At 38.7% G+C, this 16,092-nt stretch overlaps 1 protein-coding gene across 3 annotated transcripts in view; it reads left to right on the top strand.

Moving 5' to 3' along the window:
- The window catches only part of DSCAM (DS cell adhesion molecule), a 495,043-nt gene that overhangs the window by 338,965 nt on the left and 139,986 nt on the right, over nucleotides 1-16,092 (top strand). For all 3 annotated transcript variants that reach the window (XM_051641267.1, XM_051641277.1, XM_051641287.1), the window contains 2 exons: nucleotides 3,944-4,063; nucleotides 7,115-7,288. In XM_051641267.1, coding sequence (XP_051497227.1) covers nucleotides 3,944-4,063; nucleotides 7,115-7,288 — 294 coding nt within the window. The remainder of the gene's footprint in view (nucleotides 1-3,943; nucleotides 4,064-7,114; nucleotides 7,289-16,092) is intronic.

The following is a 16,092-nucleotide window of genomic DNA, read 5'->3' as shown; positions in this document are numbered from 1 at the left end:
TGTTTCCCACAAGGAGATAATGAAAGCATTTCCCTCCCTTAAAATGGCACTATGACATTCATGTTATCTTCAGCCTCCTATTCTGATTCCTGTTTTTTTATTTTCCCTTTGTGAGAACCTGAGACTACTAGTCATAGTATTGACTGAAAACACCTTTCAATTAAGTAGTTTGCATCTGTCAACTTACTGCTCTTACGCTAAACGTTCATCAGTTCATTTCTCATCACAGATCCGTGGGCAGCATTAAATGAGAGAGCCTAACAGAAACTCACTGTTAAAGCAATTTTAAATGCCCTCCTTTATGGGCTCAAGCGACTGCGCTGCTGAAACAAGGGTAACAATAGAAGTAAAGTTCTTCAGTCATATTAGTGAACTATTGCAGAGTGTTTCACTTCTAAATGTGCAGAGGAGGCCCACACCTTTACAAGTAGATAAAACAAATTGCTTTCTTTTCTCCACTAACTTACTTAAGTGTATCAGAGAAATACCTTGGTTAAATTCTTACTAAGCAAATTTTCTTTACGGGCTAATGAATTACTGAAAGAGAATTAAAGAGTGAATGTAGATTTATAATCTAAATCTAGATTAACTACTTAACTGCATTGTCTTCCAAAATATGGTATCACACAGCACTGAGCAAGTTATTTGTGTGAAATAAAATTAAGAAGCAAGCTATCAATGAGAAAGAAAAATGTAAAGGTTTCCTCTGTTTATTTTTGATCATTTCTATAAGAAGAAAATCCTGTTTTTCCTAAACAGCAATAGAAAAGCAATTGAAAAGTCACTGAATGAGTAATTTTGTTTTCCTGTAGCATGTTTTCTGATTTCTGGTGGTGATCTTAAGACTAAGTGTCAAGGGTTTATGTCTTCAAAATCAGAGCAGCAGTTGCCATTTTTATTAGTCCAAGAGGAAGGCCAAAGCTTTACTGAATATAGAAATTGTTTCTGTTATTTGGTATGGGCAGAGTTTTTGCCAAGTAAGGTTGAAACATACTTTGTTTATGGAGCAGTACAAGGAAACTAATCATGCACCTGATTCTGGAGCTTATTCTGCAAAATTTAATTTCCATAGTTACCGTGCTGGTATCATTCTGTATTAAAAGTATGATTAAAAATGAGAATGCCAAGAATATCTGAGCAAAATATTACATTTTTTATATATACACAAAACTCAGTGAAATCATATGATGAAAAGCCCTGTTCAGAGCTTGTCAGCATTAAAGGCACAACACATTGAGAATGCCTACATGAGTTCATTAAAGATGAGAAAGGATGCATTTCCATAGAAATCGTAAAACAATACTTACACTCGGCATCCATCCATTTTTCTCCATATATGCCAAAAGGGATTAGGCAATGTATATTTTTTTAACATAACTTTAATGCAAATAGTATTTTAAAGGCTGACTGCCTTTATTCCATACTAGGCAATCTTGCTTAACTTTTCCAGAAATTTCTGTGCATGCCTACCCATTTCACAGAATAAACTGTTTCCTGAAAAAGTAGCACTTCTTGCCAGTGTCATCCATAACAAATGAAGAATATGCATAACATTTTTTTTTTTCAAAGAGGAGGGTAATAAAACAAAGAAGTTACAAAAAACCACGTATTTTAAGTGAGATTTTAAAAAACACTATATATTCAAGCTTTTCAGTGGTAGAGGAAGCATCGTTTGTAATCATTCACCTGTAAGACTGATACAACTTAGGTAGTTTTTTTGTTTTGGCATTGGTTTTGTTTTCTACCCCCTTCATGGATAAGCAGCTTGTAATTGACTTTTCAGGAGATTTGAATACAGATTTACTTACAGTTACTGAGGTGAAACAAGCTGATGCCACCGTGCTGAGTTGTATAAAATCAAACCTATTTTTTCAAATAATTGTCCTTTTTACCTGCTTTGGAAACAAAGTACTTAGGAATCCTTTTGTGTTTGGTGAATAAATTGAACACAGAACAGTGAGAAAAGAGCTACTGAAGCAAATGTCTTCTGTGAGTAGATAATTAGAGTAGGGTGGGTGATTGCCCAGAGCTGCTGTTGCTGAGATTTCATGTTTGATGCTTACTTACAATGAATTAACATAACATATGATTCATGTTTGTCAGTGTGGCAGCTGTTTGGAAGCTGAATTGTTTGACAACAGTAAATACATCTCCTAGTGCAAAGATGTCTTTTGCCTCTGTTGGTGTTAGTTCTTGCTGTTTCTTCTAGCCATATTCCAAACAGAAGTGGCACTTTTTGGTACATATTTAGGCAATGAAGAGCTTTGCATTATAGATATAGCATTCAGTGGACAAGAGGTCCAGTCAAAGGGATTATTTGCTCTCTAGAAGGTTGTTCTCATCTTTTAAAAAGAAATTGTAGCTATGAAGGTAGAAGAGAAACCTGGAAAAGATTGTGGATTATGAAGACACAGGAAGGAAGACTCAAGCCATTGTGAGGTGGGTCCTCTGGACCTAGAGAGCATATTTCTAGATACCTCCAACTTCTAGCAGTCCTGTCCATACCAAAAACTGGCTGCTCAAGTATGTCATTGAGACAAAACTTGGGACTCCCTGGTATAATGGGAAGTGCTATTTTCATAGACTGTGAGAGTGTGTATACTGAAAAAAACCCTTCAAAATAATATATTATTGATGGTTCAGCTGTGCTTTTGTGGTGCAGATTTTCTGATGAACAACTAGTACTGTATGCATAGCCTTAATGAACTGGTTTGGGTTCCAGGGCAAATAGTCACTATACTGTTGATCCTTTTCTGAACTGCCTTGCAATTCCTTGTACTATAGTCCTCTCCTATGCTTCCTTTCTTAATTTCTGGCACTTTTGGAGAGGAATGTGGTGGGGCCTAATGGGGTTTTGGGCAGATAGGCCAGATCAGAGCCAGAAGGGATGGCTTTCAGTAGGGATACGTTTTCTCTGCAGCACTGTAAGAAATTACGAAAATAATAACATGGGATAAGGGCACAGATAATTTACTTTTTTCATGAGGTACTTCTTTATGCTCTGAACCAAAGAACAGGAGGTCAATCATAATCTGTGACTTTGACTGACTTCAATACTACCATTAAGCACCTTTAATTTAAAATAATTTTATGTCACTTTTACCATTCTTCACAGTTTTAAAACTTTTGTCAAATCTGCACATTTTATCAAGACATTGACATTCAGTGTTTGGCCCTCATGGTAAACTGTAGGTCTAGCCTTGTCACAAGTTGTTTTCTTCACTGGCTATCTGTATTTGGAACAAATAGGGCTTTTCCTTGAGATAAGCATCTATTATTTTATTTATGCATAAATACAAACATACTTGCCTATGTCTGAAAGACTTATTTTAGTGGTTTTATGCTTCCTTAGAATGAGTCTAATAATATGTATACATTGATGTACATACATCTAGTCCAGTAAGACTTTTCCTCTTCGACATCATGCAAGCAAATTGTGTTTAAACTGTCTGTGGCTTTTTGGAAAGTGAAGTCCTACCATAAGTTATGGTTCAGACACCTTAATTTTAATATGAAGTAATTTGATTGGTATTAAGATCTGGGTTTTTTTAGTGTTATTTACACTGCATAATTTAATTATCTTTCTAAAGCTTACTAGTTCAGTTACACAAAACAAACACAGAAAGCTTCAGTTGTTCATAAATACCTGTCAAACCTCTCTGTTAGAAAGCATTACTCTTCTGACCATGACAGTTTATCTGTTACTCTATTCATAACCTTTCCCATGGAGAGGTTGTATCCTAAGAAATACATTGAGATAGTGCACAGAAAGTAAATAATCATGTAACACCAACTTTACTGTATCACAGGGTCATCAAAAAGCTGGTTTTAGCTTTTGCTTTCAGCTATGAAATTTTGTGCCTCCTTATTTGACTGCTCTGCTGTTTTGAGCTAACTGATAAGCAGCAAAAATTCTCATGGCTGATTTTACTTCCTCCTGCAGTGCCCCCAAGGTTTGTGGTTCAGCCTGGTGACCAGGATGGCATCTATGGAAAAGCTGTAATTCTCAACTGCTCTGCAGAGGGTTATCCTGTTCCTACCATTGTCTGGAAGTACTCAAAAGGTAGGACTCCTCTTGTGATCAGTGGGGCCAGATTAATTCTGGTTTAGTAACAGCTTTCTCACCTGTAAATTACTGGTTTAATCATATTGTCAGAAGCTGGCTGGGTGCAATAAGAGAAGTATCAGTCATATTTACACTGTTCTTGTCTAATTTCCCTAAGCATGTAGTGCTGGCCATTGTCATAGACACAAGAGTGAGTTAGGTAGACTTTTGATCTGTCTTAGAGACCTGAAGCTGAGAGAAAAGAGATACTGCTTTAGTTGAAGCAACCTCAGAACAAAGTTCACTGGCAGCATCTGCCTGATTTTTTTCCCCTTCAATATCCATGATAACATGACCAATCATCTTTTCAGCAAAGAAGAGGTCAGGTAGCATTAGCATAAGCAGTAATTCAGTATGTGCTTTACATAATGCTTTAACATTTTCTTCTCATGTAACAGAGCATTAAAACTGGCCCCACTTGACCCTAAGTAACCACAGGAAATTGACTGCTTTTTAATTAAAGTATGCTGCCTGCTAGATTGACTCTTCCAACCAGTTGTCTTGTGGTTGGTTTAGCATGAAAACAAGGTCTCCAAACTGTGTCCAATCTGCATGAATTAACCCTTTAAAAAGCAAAGCTAGGTGCTATTGAGAGGAAATAATTATATAATGCTCCATGTAATTTTTGTTTTCTTTAGGATCTAAGTAAAACTTATTTTCAAACAAAAATTTGGGAGAAGATATATGTCCCTATTAAAGACTATATAATTGGTTTGTGAAATAAAATTATGACATAATTACTGAGGTGAGGCCAGCAGGAGTAAAGCAATCAGATCATAGCTCATCTGTAGGTATCACAATAGAGTAGAAAGGGCATCTGTACACCTGCAGGCAACTTAGTGTCATTGGCTTTTCATGTCAGTGAAAAATTATAAAAGAAGGTTCATTTTTTTGTAAATCAGACAGGACAGGTAATGGAAATGGACTTGCTGTCTCTAAAGAATAATTACAATGATCAACAGATACACTTCATAATCAGCAAGAATCTGTTGGTTTAATTCCATCAGACTTTAAGAGGCAATGGGCACAGACTGAACATAGGAGGCTCCATCTGAGCATAAGGAAATTTTCACTCTGAGGGTGACAGAGCACTGGCACAGGTTGCCAGGAAGGACTGTAGACTCTTAACCTTGGAGCTACTGACAAACAATCTGGACATGGTTCTGGGCATCCAGTTTTAGATGGCCCTGCTTGAGCAACAGGATTGGACCACATGGGGCCCTTTCAACCTCAACAAGTCTGTTGTTCACTAACATATAGTCCTCTTCCAGATTCATCCATGGAGTTGTGTGTGATAAACTGCTGTCACTACTCAGGAGGGATTTTGCTGTAATAGCAGTAATAGTGTGTATGAAGAGTAAGAAGCCTTTGCAAACTTTTGCCCAGTTATAGCTACCCTCAGGAGTATCAGCCCTTTCCCCTCTCTGAACACCAAATTGTCTCCAGAATTTTAAATTTGACAAAATATATTAAGTGAGTGCTTGCATCTGTCTACTTGGGCCATAAGTTTGCAGACAGAGTTAGCAAAGCAAAAATGTGCCTTATAAATAAATGACTGGAAAAAGGGCTTCTTATAGAAAAAAAATAGATAAAGGGGGAAGTGGGGCATGCATGTGACTAAAATAGCTAAAAATCAACAACAGCAGCTGAGTTTTGTGAAAATGTTATCCCTTTAACTTTTCTAAGTTCACAATATTGGCCTCCAAACCTTCAGTGCAGCTGTAAGTCCTGATAGCAAACTCTTCTACAACTAGAAGGATTTTTCGTATGCACGTCTGGTCTTTTTTACTATTCTAGATGTTGTATTCATAAGTTGTTAAAGCTTGCTGTTTTATTCTAAATCATTCCCCAGAGTATTTATTCATTGTATTTCCTCCTGGGTTGATTCAGCCAACTGTGTATAGTAATTAATGCTGACAGATATTAACTTCGTGTACAGAAAGTGGTATAAGAGAATTCCATTGAAGAAGACTACCTTATGACTTCCCTGAAAAATCCCATCTCCTGCTGCCAAAGTAGCTTGTAAAACCCTTTGTTACATGAACCATATCTTAAGGTACACTTACAGAGTCCTAATGCTGACAAAGCCTGAACTTCTAATGGTCTTCTGGATAGTATGGCATGCTGACAATATGGCAGTATCCTGTTCTCTGTTCCCTAAATGGTCCAGTATCTTGTGTCCAAGAAAAAGTAAGTTCTTTCTTAAATCCAATACAGAAATCTTTGGTTTCCTGTCTTTTTATGGACCTACCATTTTTACATTACTGCCAAACATTGTTACCTCATGCCCTATTAGTGGTCTGAGCTTTATATTTGTTTGGTTTGGGTTTGTTTTTTTTAAATTGTCTGAACAAATAGAGGCTACAGATGTGGCAGGACAGAGGTTTTTTATGTGTCATCAGTCAGTCAGCTGTAGAAGGAAACAAGCAACACAGTCACTGATGTAGTTTTCCATGTTAGCCAGAATTTCGTAAACAAGGTCCTAGAGGTCCCTTGAGTATGCCATGTTTACTACAACAGACATCCCTCTTAGTCATAAGAAATTAATTTGCTTTATGCATTAGGGATGCATACTTGTATGACTGTTCAGCTGTAATTGTCAATAATTTATCAGCCTCTAAATGTACAACAAATGTGCCTTTTTACCCATGAGCAGTCTGAAAATCTCCTTCCTTTTCTCTCTCCCCCATTCTGGTTCTTTCACTCCTGCTTCACGCTCCTTTTGCCCCTTTACCTTTAACATGGGCAGATTACTGATACTATTACATTCCAAAAGTCTTTCTTCTTTTCAGATAATTAATTCAGTTTTGGTGAAGAACCATTCAATTTTTTTCTGATTATGTCAGAAGCCTTTCATATTTTATTTGAATTGAGCCATAAGGACAGGAAGCTATAGTAGCTGCTTTGTTTAAAACAAACAAACAAACAAAGAAAAACCCCACAAATAAAAGCCAAAACTGAGATGCTTTGCTTTCTAACTAACCTATTTCTGTGGGGTTCCTGCTTTAGGTGCTGGTGTTCCTCAGTTCCAGCCAATTGCATTGAATGGTCGTATCCAGCTTCTCACAAATGGCTCCTTGCTGATTAAACATGTGCTGGAAGAAGACAGTGGATACTACCTCTGCAAGGTCAGCAACGATGTGGGAGCAGACGTCAGCAAGTCCATGTACCTCACTGTTAAAAGTAAGAACTAAAACACTTCTCTGTGATCCAGATATTACTGTTGAGTGAAAAAGGCTTGTCTACTGCATCCTTAGTTTGGAGAGGGGGGAGAGAAAGGGAGGGAGGTGAGGAAGGGAGAGAGGAGAGGGCTCGATTTTGTTGGGTTTAATTTAGTGTTGGTATTCAGCTGCATGTGGTAGCACCTGGAAGTTGGTATGGTTAATGACAAGCATTGCTTAGTAGAGGGAGAAAAGGGGACTGAAATGAAAAGGATTAACATTTCAAAAATTCATATAATGTCTATGAGCTAAATCTGAGTAATTAAGGGGAAGTAAAAAAATTATTTGGTCAAGGGTAGAAAAACAATAACAAAGTATAAATACCCACAAAAACTGTTACAAATCTCATAAATTGAAGAAAATATGGATTTAAAAGTCCCTTAAACAATTCTCAAGATACCATGAATAGATACTATAGGTACAATTACACGGGTACCATAAGATGTTACAACATAGTTTAAGATACTATAGGTACAACCAGAGTAGTCATTATGACTTAGTGACTGGCAGATAACTTTCAGGAAATGTGTCTAATTCTGTTGAATCTGGACTGCATACACAGCCTTAACCTATCTGTACTTTCTAGGCATGAGAGACAAAAGCAATGCAGTTTTTAGGTGCACGTTAGCTATAGCTCCTTAAAACATAAACACAACTGAGAATATAGAGGAAATATTATGGGGCAGGAGGGGCAAGCAAAAAAAAAGCTGTAGAGGTAAAATAATGTCTCACTAGAGAAAAAAGAGTCTACTGACACTCTAGGGTGCCAGGTGTTCCTGGATGATTTATTAGACCAGTATCGAAGGAGGTCACCAAGCCACGCACTTTCGTGTTTGCAGGATTTTTGAAGATGGACTGAGAGCTTTGAAGTTCTGAGATGTCAATTAGCTTGAAAAAGGTTTGTTCTTGAAAACAAAGAGATTTTTTTTTTTTTTCCTGAAAGGAAGGAAAATCCAAGTTATTCTCCATTGAAGAGCTACACTTTAGACCACTAATGTTTAGGTTTAGGGGTGTTTGTTTGCTGTAATGTCAAAGAATTAATAACAAAGTTTTTTGAAAGGAAGAGTGCCAACTTTGGTAGATTTGCAAGCCTCAGTACCTCAGATGTCTTCTCCACTCTGATTCACCATAGTGGCTTCATCTTCTAAAAAATAACATGATATCCCAGACTCTCAAGCAATTATATTAATTGCATACTTTCTCTGTGGATTAGTAGAAGTTCCAGCTTCTGTAGTTTCCATAACGGGACATTTTTGGTCCAGTCTTCAACTGTAGTAGCAATGCACTGCTGTAATAAGCTGCAGAAAACCAGCTTTCCTCCACTTGGCAGATATGCACACCGCCTGTCTGATCACTGCATGCAGTTTCATGTGTGATAAAAGAGCATCCCTTATCAAATAAGAGCAGGAGCTTCCCTGGAGAGTCAGTTGCTGTTTGAATCTAATGAAAACCCCTCCAGCTCTGAGATAGCAGGCAAGCACGTCTGCACCCCCTCACACATCCACACTAACATACGTCCTGCTCCCAGCACAGCTGTTGAAGCAAATGCATTCGTGTGTTGGTGTGTGCACAGAAGAGGGCCAGGTTTAGCTTTAATCAAGCACACATTAAGGACACACTGCTTTGGGGAAGTGTGCCATGGTGGGCTTCAGGTGTAGCTGGATCCCCTGTTGTGGTGGCAAGAGTATGGCACACAATGCTTGGACCTTGTCAGGTGGAGTGACTCCAGAGTGAGGGCCTGGACCTGCCTTTATTCTCACTGGTGCTATATAATGTCATTTGTTGATTTCTTTTTCTCTGTGGTTATTCTGGCTCCCTTCCCTCTCCCCTATAAGCCTGAACTTCAGGTATAGCTCTACTACTAGATAAAAACCTTGCGCTTCCTTCATTATGTTCTCAGTGTTCTTAGTTTGTTGATGCTGCTCCACAAGAAAATCCTGAATGCATCTTTACTCAGAGGCAGAGGGTAAGATCTGACCCAGGCAGTTGTTTCTGGGTGAAAAAGTTGGTAAGAAACAGTCTTCCAAAACATAAAAACAAAGATTGGTATATATACATCGTGTTATGGCTTCCACATGACACAGTTTCTTCCACCTTCCTTCAACCTTTCTGTGGGTTGTCCATGAGCAGTAACTCAAATTATCTGATAAAAAAGTAGAGTGGCTTAGATGGATTTAGTCACTGATCATGAAGCTAGACTGCCTATCAGAAAAAGACACAGCAGCAGTCCCTTTACAGCTGCTTCCTTCACTTCTTAACTGCCCCTTGTACCACAGACACATCATGTATGCAGATGCTAACCATTGACAGGTGTAGTGGTTTAACCCCAGACAGCAACTATTCTAGCTACTAAGAAAATTCGCTCTATCTCAGCTGAGACCAGGACACTGTGAACTTAAAAAACCCCCTCATATGCACAGATGATTCTTCTCCGTTTTTGATAAAAGTTTTCACCTGCTCTGTTAGTAACAGGATAAATTTTTGCCTTTCACAGATCCTGTGACAGTTCTCTTAAATGAGACTGAATGCTTTATTCCTCCAGATTTTCCAGTGTCACCTGTATGTAAACAGAAAAGCTATTGACTTTGATGTCAAAAGAGTAGACAAATTTCAGTTTTGGTAGTTCAGGAGTGGACAGAATACACATTAATACCTAATACACTTCTATAACTTTCTGCCTCTAAATTGACACTTTTTTAAAAATAAAAAGCCTGCTCAAGATATAAACAAACTTGCCTTGTTAAACAAGACACTCAGTGCTAAGAAGGAAATTATAGTAATTCCAGATACACATTTATTTAATGCCTCAGTGTTTGTTGCATGATAGCTTCATGTCAGAGAAGCTGGTCCAGCTTCTTGCTTGAAGGGAGATTGTATGAGGAGGGAATGCAAAGAAAAAAGCTGAAAGGAAAAGAAAGAGGCTTCAGGAATGCTAACAGAAATATGAAAAGAAAGCGCTGCCACAGTCGATGCTGAATCAGGAACCATAGGGCTAGAATGGCAGCCATGAAAGCAGAGAATCTTCACTTAGCAGCTATTATCCTTCCCCCTTTCTTTTCAATAAATAGACATGAGATTCATTATCAGTGATTTTTCCCTCTTCTTCTGATGCAAGGATAAGTAGTTCTCAAATTCCTTATTCACCAAGACATACAGCATTAGAAAATTATGAGAGAGATCTGGAATATGGAATCTAGTGCTGTCTTGAGAAATGACTCCTAGTGCTTGGGATGAGAAGACTTCTAAAGAATTTCTATAAAAGATAATGAACCTTTAACATGAAAAGAAGAACTAAAATTATTTAAAGGTTGTCTGGGAGTCACAAGGGAAGAGATGTCTGCTTAGAATGGACTGACTGCCTGCCTTCATCTGAATAAACGTCACACTTCCTAATTCCACTTTCAGGGCTATATATAACATAATAGAACAGTATTGAGAAAAAGATCCCACCTGAAAAGCAAGCTTTCATTAAGGTATATATGTTCCTGTGTAAATAATCTGTTAGGGGCAGTCATGTTAGCTCTGCCCCATCCTAAATCCATCACTTATTTTCATGTCAGTGTGGAGACAGAAATTTTAATCTGAGCACCAAAACATTTCCAACAAATCCTTCTGCCAAGAAAACAGAATTGCTTCATTCACTTTCCTCTCAAATATGCTTCTTAACTATTTGCACTGAATGTTTAATACATAAATCTAAAGCTGTTAGACAGACCCACACCTTCTTCTAGTAGGAACATACTAATCCCAGCTAATACTTTTAACACTAAGTTTCACCACTGAAACATTTTTTTAAAAACTTCTAAAATGTTTATCTTTGACAGCTGGTGGAATAACAGAAGAAGAGGCTGTTTGGGAAAGGGAGCCTGGTCATGGTGTAAAAGTTTGTCTATTGCCCTGTTTCTGCAGCTACCCTGGGTCTTTGCTGTGGTGATTCACAACCCTGTGCCTCTTCTGCCTCTGCCTCTTGTAGTCCCTTTCTTCCACATTGACTGTGACCTCTTCCAAGCAAGATTTGTTTTGCTTCATCTTCAGACAACTCATGGAACAAAGAGGTCCTGAGCACATAACCAGCTACTACTGCAAAAGAAATATAAGATAATAGTAGTTATAAGCAAAAGCAAGCCCCAAAGATGCTTATGGAAAGGGATTCTAATATAGTGAAGCTATTTCCTCCACTGCTAGCTAAAAGTTGGTCCACAGTGTGGCTGACACACTGCAGCATTTTTTTTTTTTTTTTAATTTAATTCATGGAAGTCTATGCCTGGCTTCCTCCATGAAGCTTTATCTGGGCAGGATAAAGGCACACTTCCCACGTGGCCAGTCAAAGAAGTTTGCTTTGCTGTAACACCTGTAGTAAAGCCAGCAAGCTTTCTCTAGCAATGAGAAATCATTGTGCTCTGCTTACTAGGGACCCCTGAATTCTCATTTTAGCCTTTAGGAAAATATTTCTTGTTGAGAATATAGGAATGTTGAGGTCTGTCTGATTGTTACTTTACCTTGTGTATGAAAAGAATAGTATTTATACATAGATGGTATCCTTCTGTTTGTGTCCAATTTCTCTTTAAAAATGCATGTATCCCACAAGATGTCAGTAAGGGCAGCATTGCCTGTTCTGCATTTGCAAAGATAGATTATCCATGCTATATTGTGAAGGAAGACAAAAACCACCATCTCTAACACCTTCAAAAAATGCTGATAGAGCAGCAGTGTCGTGGGCCGGTATTGGGGGTTACCAGCTCTCAGGATGTTTCCGTGACTTCCCCCCCCAGTGTGGAGGGGTTTGTGAATGAGCCCGAGGGTCACACGCGGCGCTTCAGTCCCGAAGTAGGTGGCGAATGCAGGCTGGGCAGGCTCCTACTTTGGTCCAGTTTGGTTTAGGCGGGCACAGGCAGCCCCCCCCACTTTTTCTCTCCTTCAGGCAGCGGTCATGGGGCAGCCCCCCCTTCCCTCTCCGGACAACGAGGCTGGCGTTCCAGGCAGGTCCAGGTGCTGCAGCAGGGTCTTGTCCCGGTCAGGCAGAGAGCACCGGCCTGCGGATCTTGCCCTCTTTTATAGATCAGCAGTCACTGTTTGAGAAAGTACCACTGTTTAAATTAGCCAATTAGCACTGGCCAGGTACATACTCTGTCAGAGGCATCTTTAACCTAGTGTCCATTTTTCTGCCAGTTATCGTAACCCTTATGCTGTTTTTCTTGCTGTGGAGTTATCTGGTAGAGCAAGAGGCCTGTTCCAGTCTGTCCTTGGCTAAATCAGTAAAAAGGCGCCACTCTGGCTTTGCTGGCTTGAAAGGCATTTTGTTTAGTCTTACTTGGGGGGAGAGAAGATGGACCGTTCCCCACAAGCAGTCATACTATGTCAAATACACCTGAGCCCAGTTATTTTGATATTTCTTAATCTGTCTTTGCTCAATTTTTCACAGTCTCATGGTCTGTAAATATTGTTTGCTGTAGCAAAACAAAACATATTCCCTTGGTCTTGCTGAGTGCTCTTTTACTGTTTTCTTATCCCAGCTCTCTGCCATCTTTAAGCAAAGGACTTTTCATTTATATGCTTCTTCATACTTAGGTAGAGTACATTTTTGTCCGATGAACAAATTTGGTCAAAATTGGTAAAAATAATCTGACTTGTATGTCTTTTCAGAACAAAAGAGTAAGGTAAAAGAAACTAAAAATAATTCTGGTGAACTGAAATTACTCTTGTATCCCAAAATGTTCTTTCTCATGAGGTGGTAAGCTGCCCTTGTATACCTTTGCCCTTACCCCCATGACAGGCAGCTCTCCCTCACCAGTTTTTTCTTGGCAAAGGCAAAAACTGTGTTAAATACGAGGATGTAAACAAGTGATAGTACAGCTCTGTTTAAATTCCAAGTCAGTGGTGATGGACCATAACACTATCTGTTTTAATTACTTATTTACTTTCATTAATTTCGCAGTCTAAAAGATGCTGTAAGAAAGCCACAGTACATCTTGGAAACATGATCGTTCTCCCTAGCCACAAGCACTTCCTCTTGTTAGTAAAACAGCCCATTTTTTTCCTAATGAGGTCCTCCTATTATGAAAAATGAACAGGGTCTGGATGCTGTTTTCTGCCTCTTCAGACCATTGGCTAAGCTTTGATTCAGGGACTTGCACTTTAATCACCGATCGTGTGTCATTACCCCGACAGGCGGCAGCAGCCGCAAGATACAAGCTCCAGTAAATTGCACTGAAAATCGCTGAAGCGATCCTTTGTTGATTTTCCTTTACAGCTATTCAATGGCAGATCAGCTGTCATAACAACACAGTGCCTGTGGCAACAGGGTGAAATTAAACGTGAAGTATGTTCAAGGTAGCTGGTAGAAAGCTGGAATATCTCTTTTCTTCTGTACATTCAAATGCTTTCTACTTCTCTTGGTAATGCCAAGCCTCTGGCAATTGGCTAAAACAAATGCCTTCTCTTGTAAGATAATTGCCAGATGTACTGCAGTTAAGAATGCTCAAGTGTTTTTGTATGCAAATCTTTCAAATACTCTCATTTAAAGAAAAGAGGGGAGGTAAGGACTTCTGTCTGTTTTTAAAACATATTTTTTTCTAATTGGATGCAAAAGAATATAGCAGCCCTTTTTTCTTTTCTTCAAGGCTGGTTGCACAGCCGTGTTTCCAGCAGGAAGGTAAAACAGATTTCTCTCCAGCTAGCTAGACAGCTAGAAAGCACACATGGGCTCTGCTCTGCCTTTTCCGTTTGTATCAACAGTATCATATTTATTGTTCTTTTCAAAATACTCTCTCTCAGCTTTATGTTGCCCAAATAGCAACATTCAAAAAGAAGCATGGGTAAGGTTTATTTTCAGAACTTTTGTTTCTATTGAAATTTTCCTACTGGATACAGAATATTACGGCTTTCCTGAAAAACGAATAGTTTCACAAACTTGTGACACTTTTGGTGTTTTAATACCTTCTCATCTTCACTTTTCCTTGCAGGAGAAAAGGATTCACAAGATATGTTCTCTAGCTGCTCTTTTATTTTCTCCCTTTTCTGAACACATTAGTAATACTTTAGCACAGTTAAATCATGGGTATTTTAACAGTATATCCTGCTTTCTCAATCTTAATACCTCTTGTGTCCTCCTAAATTACTGGTTTATTCAGAGAACGTTTGACGGGGCTCTCAGATTGCAATGAACTCTGTGTCCAGAGTGGTCAGCTGTGGTCAGCAGACTGCTGAGCGAGAGAGATAATTTCAGATCAAGGATTACAGCTCTGGTATCTCTGAACAGTGTTGAAACAAGACCTGAAAATAATGTCTGCTCTGCCCTGCTCCACCAGTAGAGATGGTGATGTTGCAGTGATTGATACAAGCTAAATAGATACTCCATTCATAGCAACCTTCATCTAGAAAGTAACCCCACAAATTGCAGTATGTTTTATTTAGCACAGTACTGCAAACCCTACTGTGCTAGAATATAGTAAATGGTAATCTTTAAAGGCTCTTATCTGGAAGGAAATATTCTGGAAATTATTCTTACTGATAATTTGGAAGGTCATTTCCTTGAAAGAGACTTTAAAACATAGTTATTCAGATTTAGGCTTGCCTTCACATGAAATCGGAATGAATACCCCTCTGGTACACAATATATCTCAGTAACCTCTTAAGGAATATATATGCCAAGTAAGCACAGGACACTTGACAGCCAGAATTTCAGGTTTACTCATCTTGGAGGTACTCACTGCTCATCTACCAGGTTTAGTTTATAAACATTACTCCTCCTCCTTGTTTGATAGGACAGGTGGAATATCCTCAAAACTCTGACGCTTGTGGTTGTCTTCCTTTCTACCTCCTCCTGCAATGAGGTGGAGTGCCCTGCTCCTCGCTCTGCCACTGTGCCCCATCTGGGCTCTGCACCAACTCTAAGCCGCGTTCGAGAGAGCGAGCAGAGACCACCTGGGGGTGCAAGTCACTGCTCGACCCGCAGCTGCTCTGCTGGCTCCTGCAGGTGGAACAGCTTTGCACGGCAGACTCAGAGAATTCTATTCAGAAGCACAGAAGCAGAGGACTGAGTGGTTGGAGCTGGATGTGAGGATATTTAGAGGCTGTGGTATGAATCTGGAACTGGAAAATGGGCAAGAAATGAGTACACATAGTAATTAAATTTGAACATTTATCTCAGAAATTCTCATCAGAACACACCACACTTAAAACACGAGAGATTATTTAAAAAATATATATATATAAACATTGTTTTCTTAGAATAGTAAACTATGCAAATTATGAAATGGTTCCAAATCTCAAAGTCAGCTACACAAAACTGTGTAAATACAAATTGTGTTAGGACTTTGTTTTGATAGGTTATTTCTTTCTTACCTTTAATCCGTGCAGTAGCAGAGTAATGACTAAACATTAAACATGCTCATAATTCAGTAGTGATGCTTACTAGTTTATAAAGAGTAAAATTTATTTCAAAGGCAGCATGCATATAGGTACACAGTGTAATTTTACTCCAATATTTACCTTAAGGAACATTTAATGCATATAGTGTGTAAAACTCCCTGTATTTTCATGCTTCTGTTTTGTTAAGCTAAATAATTTTCCTGAGTAACATTTAAAAATGTAGATGCTGCTGTGAATATATTAGTTTCATTTGTAGGTGGGGGCTGTATGTAGAGTGCTTGCTGAGTTTAATGTTGACTTCTAATGGAGGAAGTGCATGATGCATTGTTGCTTATTTTTATATCTGCAATGTCATCAAGAGTTAGGCCTACATCTCACTAACAAAGATTAAATAAA

Source organism: Apus apus, chromosome 1 (assembly GCF_020740795.1).
Source record: "Apus apus isolate bApuApu2 chromosome 1, bApuApu2.pri.cur, whole genome shotgun sequence".
Taxonomy (NCBI): Eukaryota; Metazoa; Chordata; class Aves; order Apodiformes; family Apodidae; genus Apus; species Apus apus.
The sequence above is the reverse complement of the archived record's forward strand: the minus strand, read 5'-3'. Positions and strand labels throughout refer to the sequence as shown.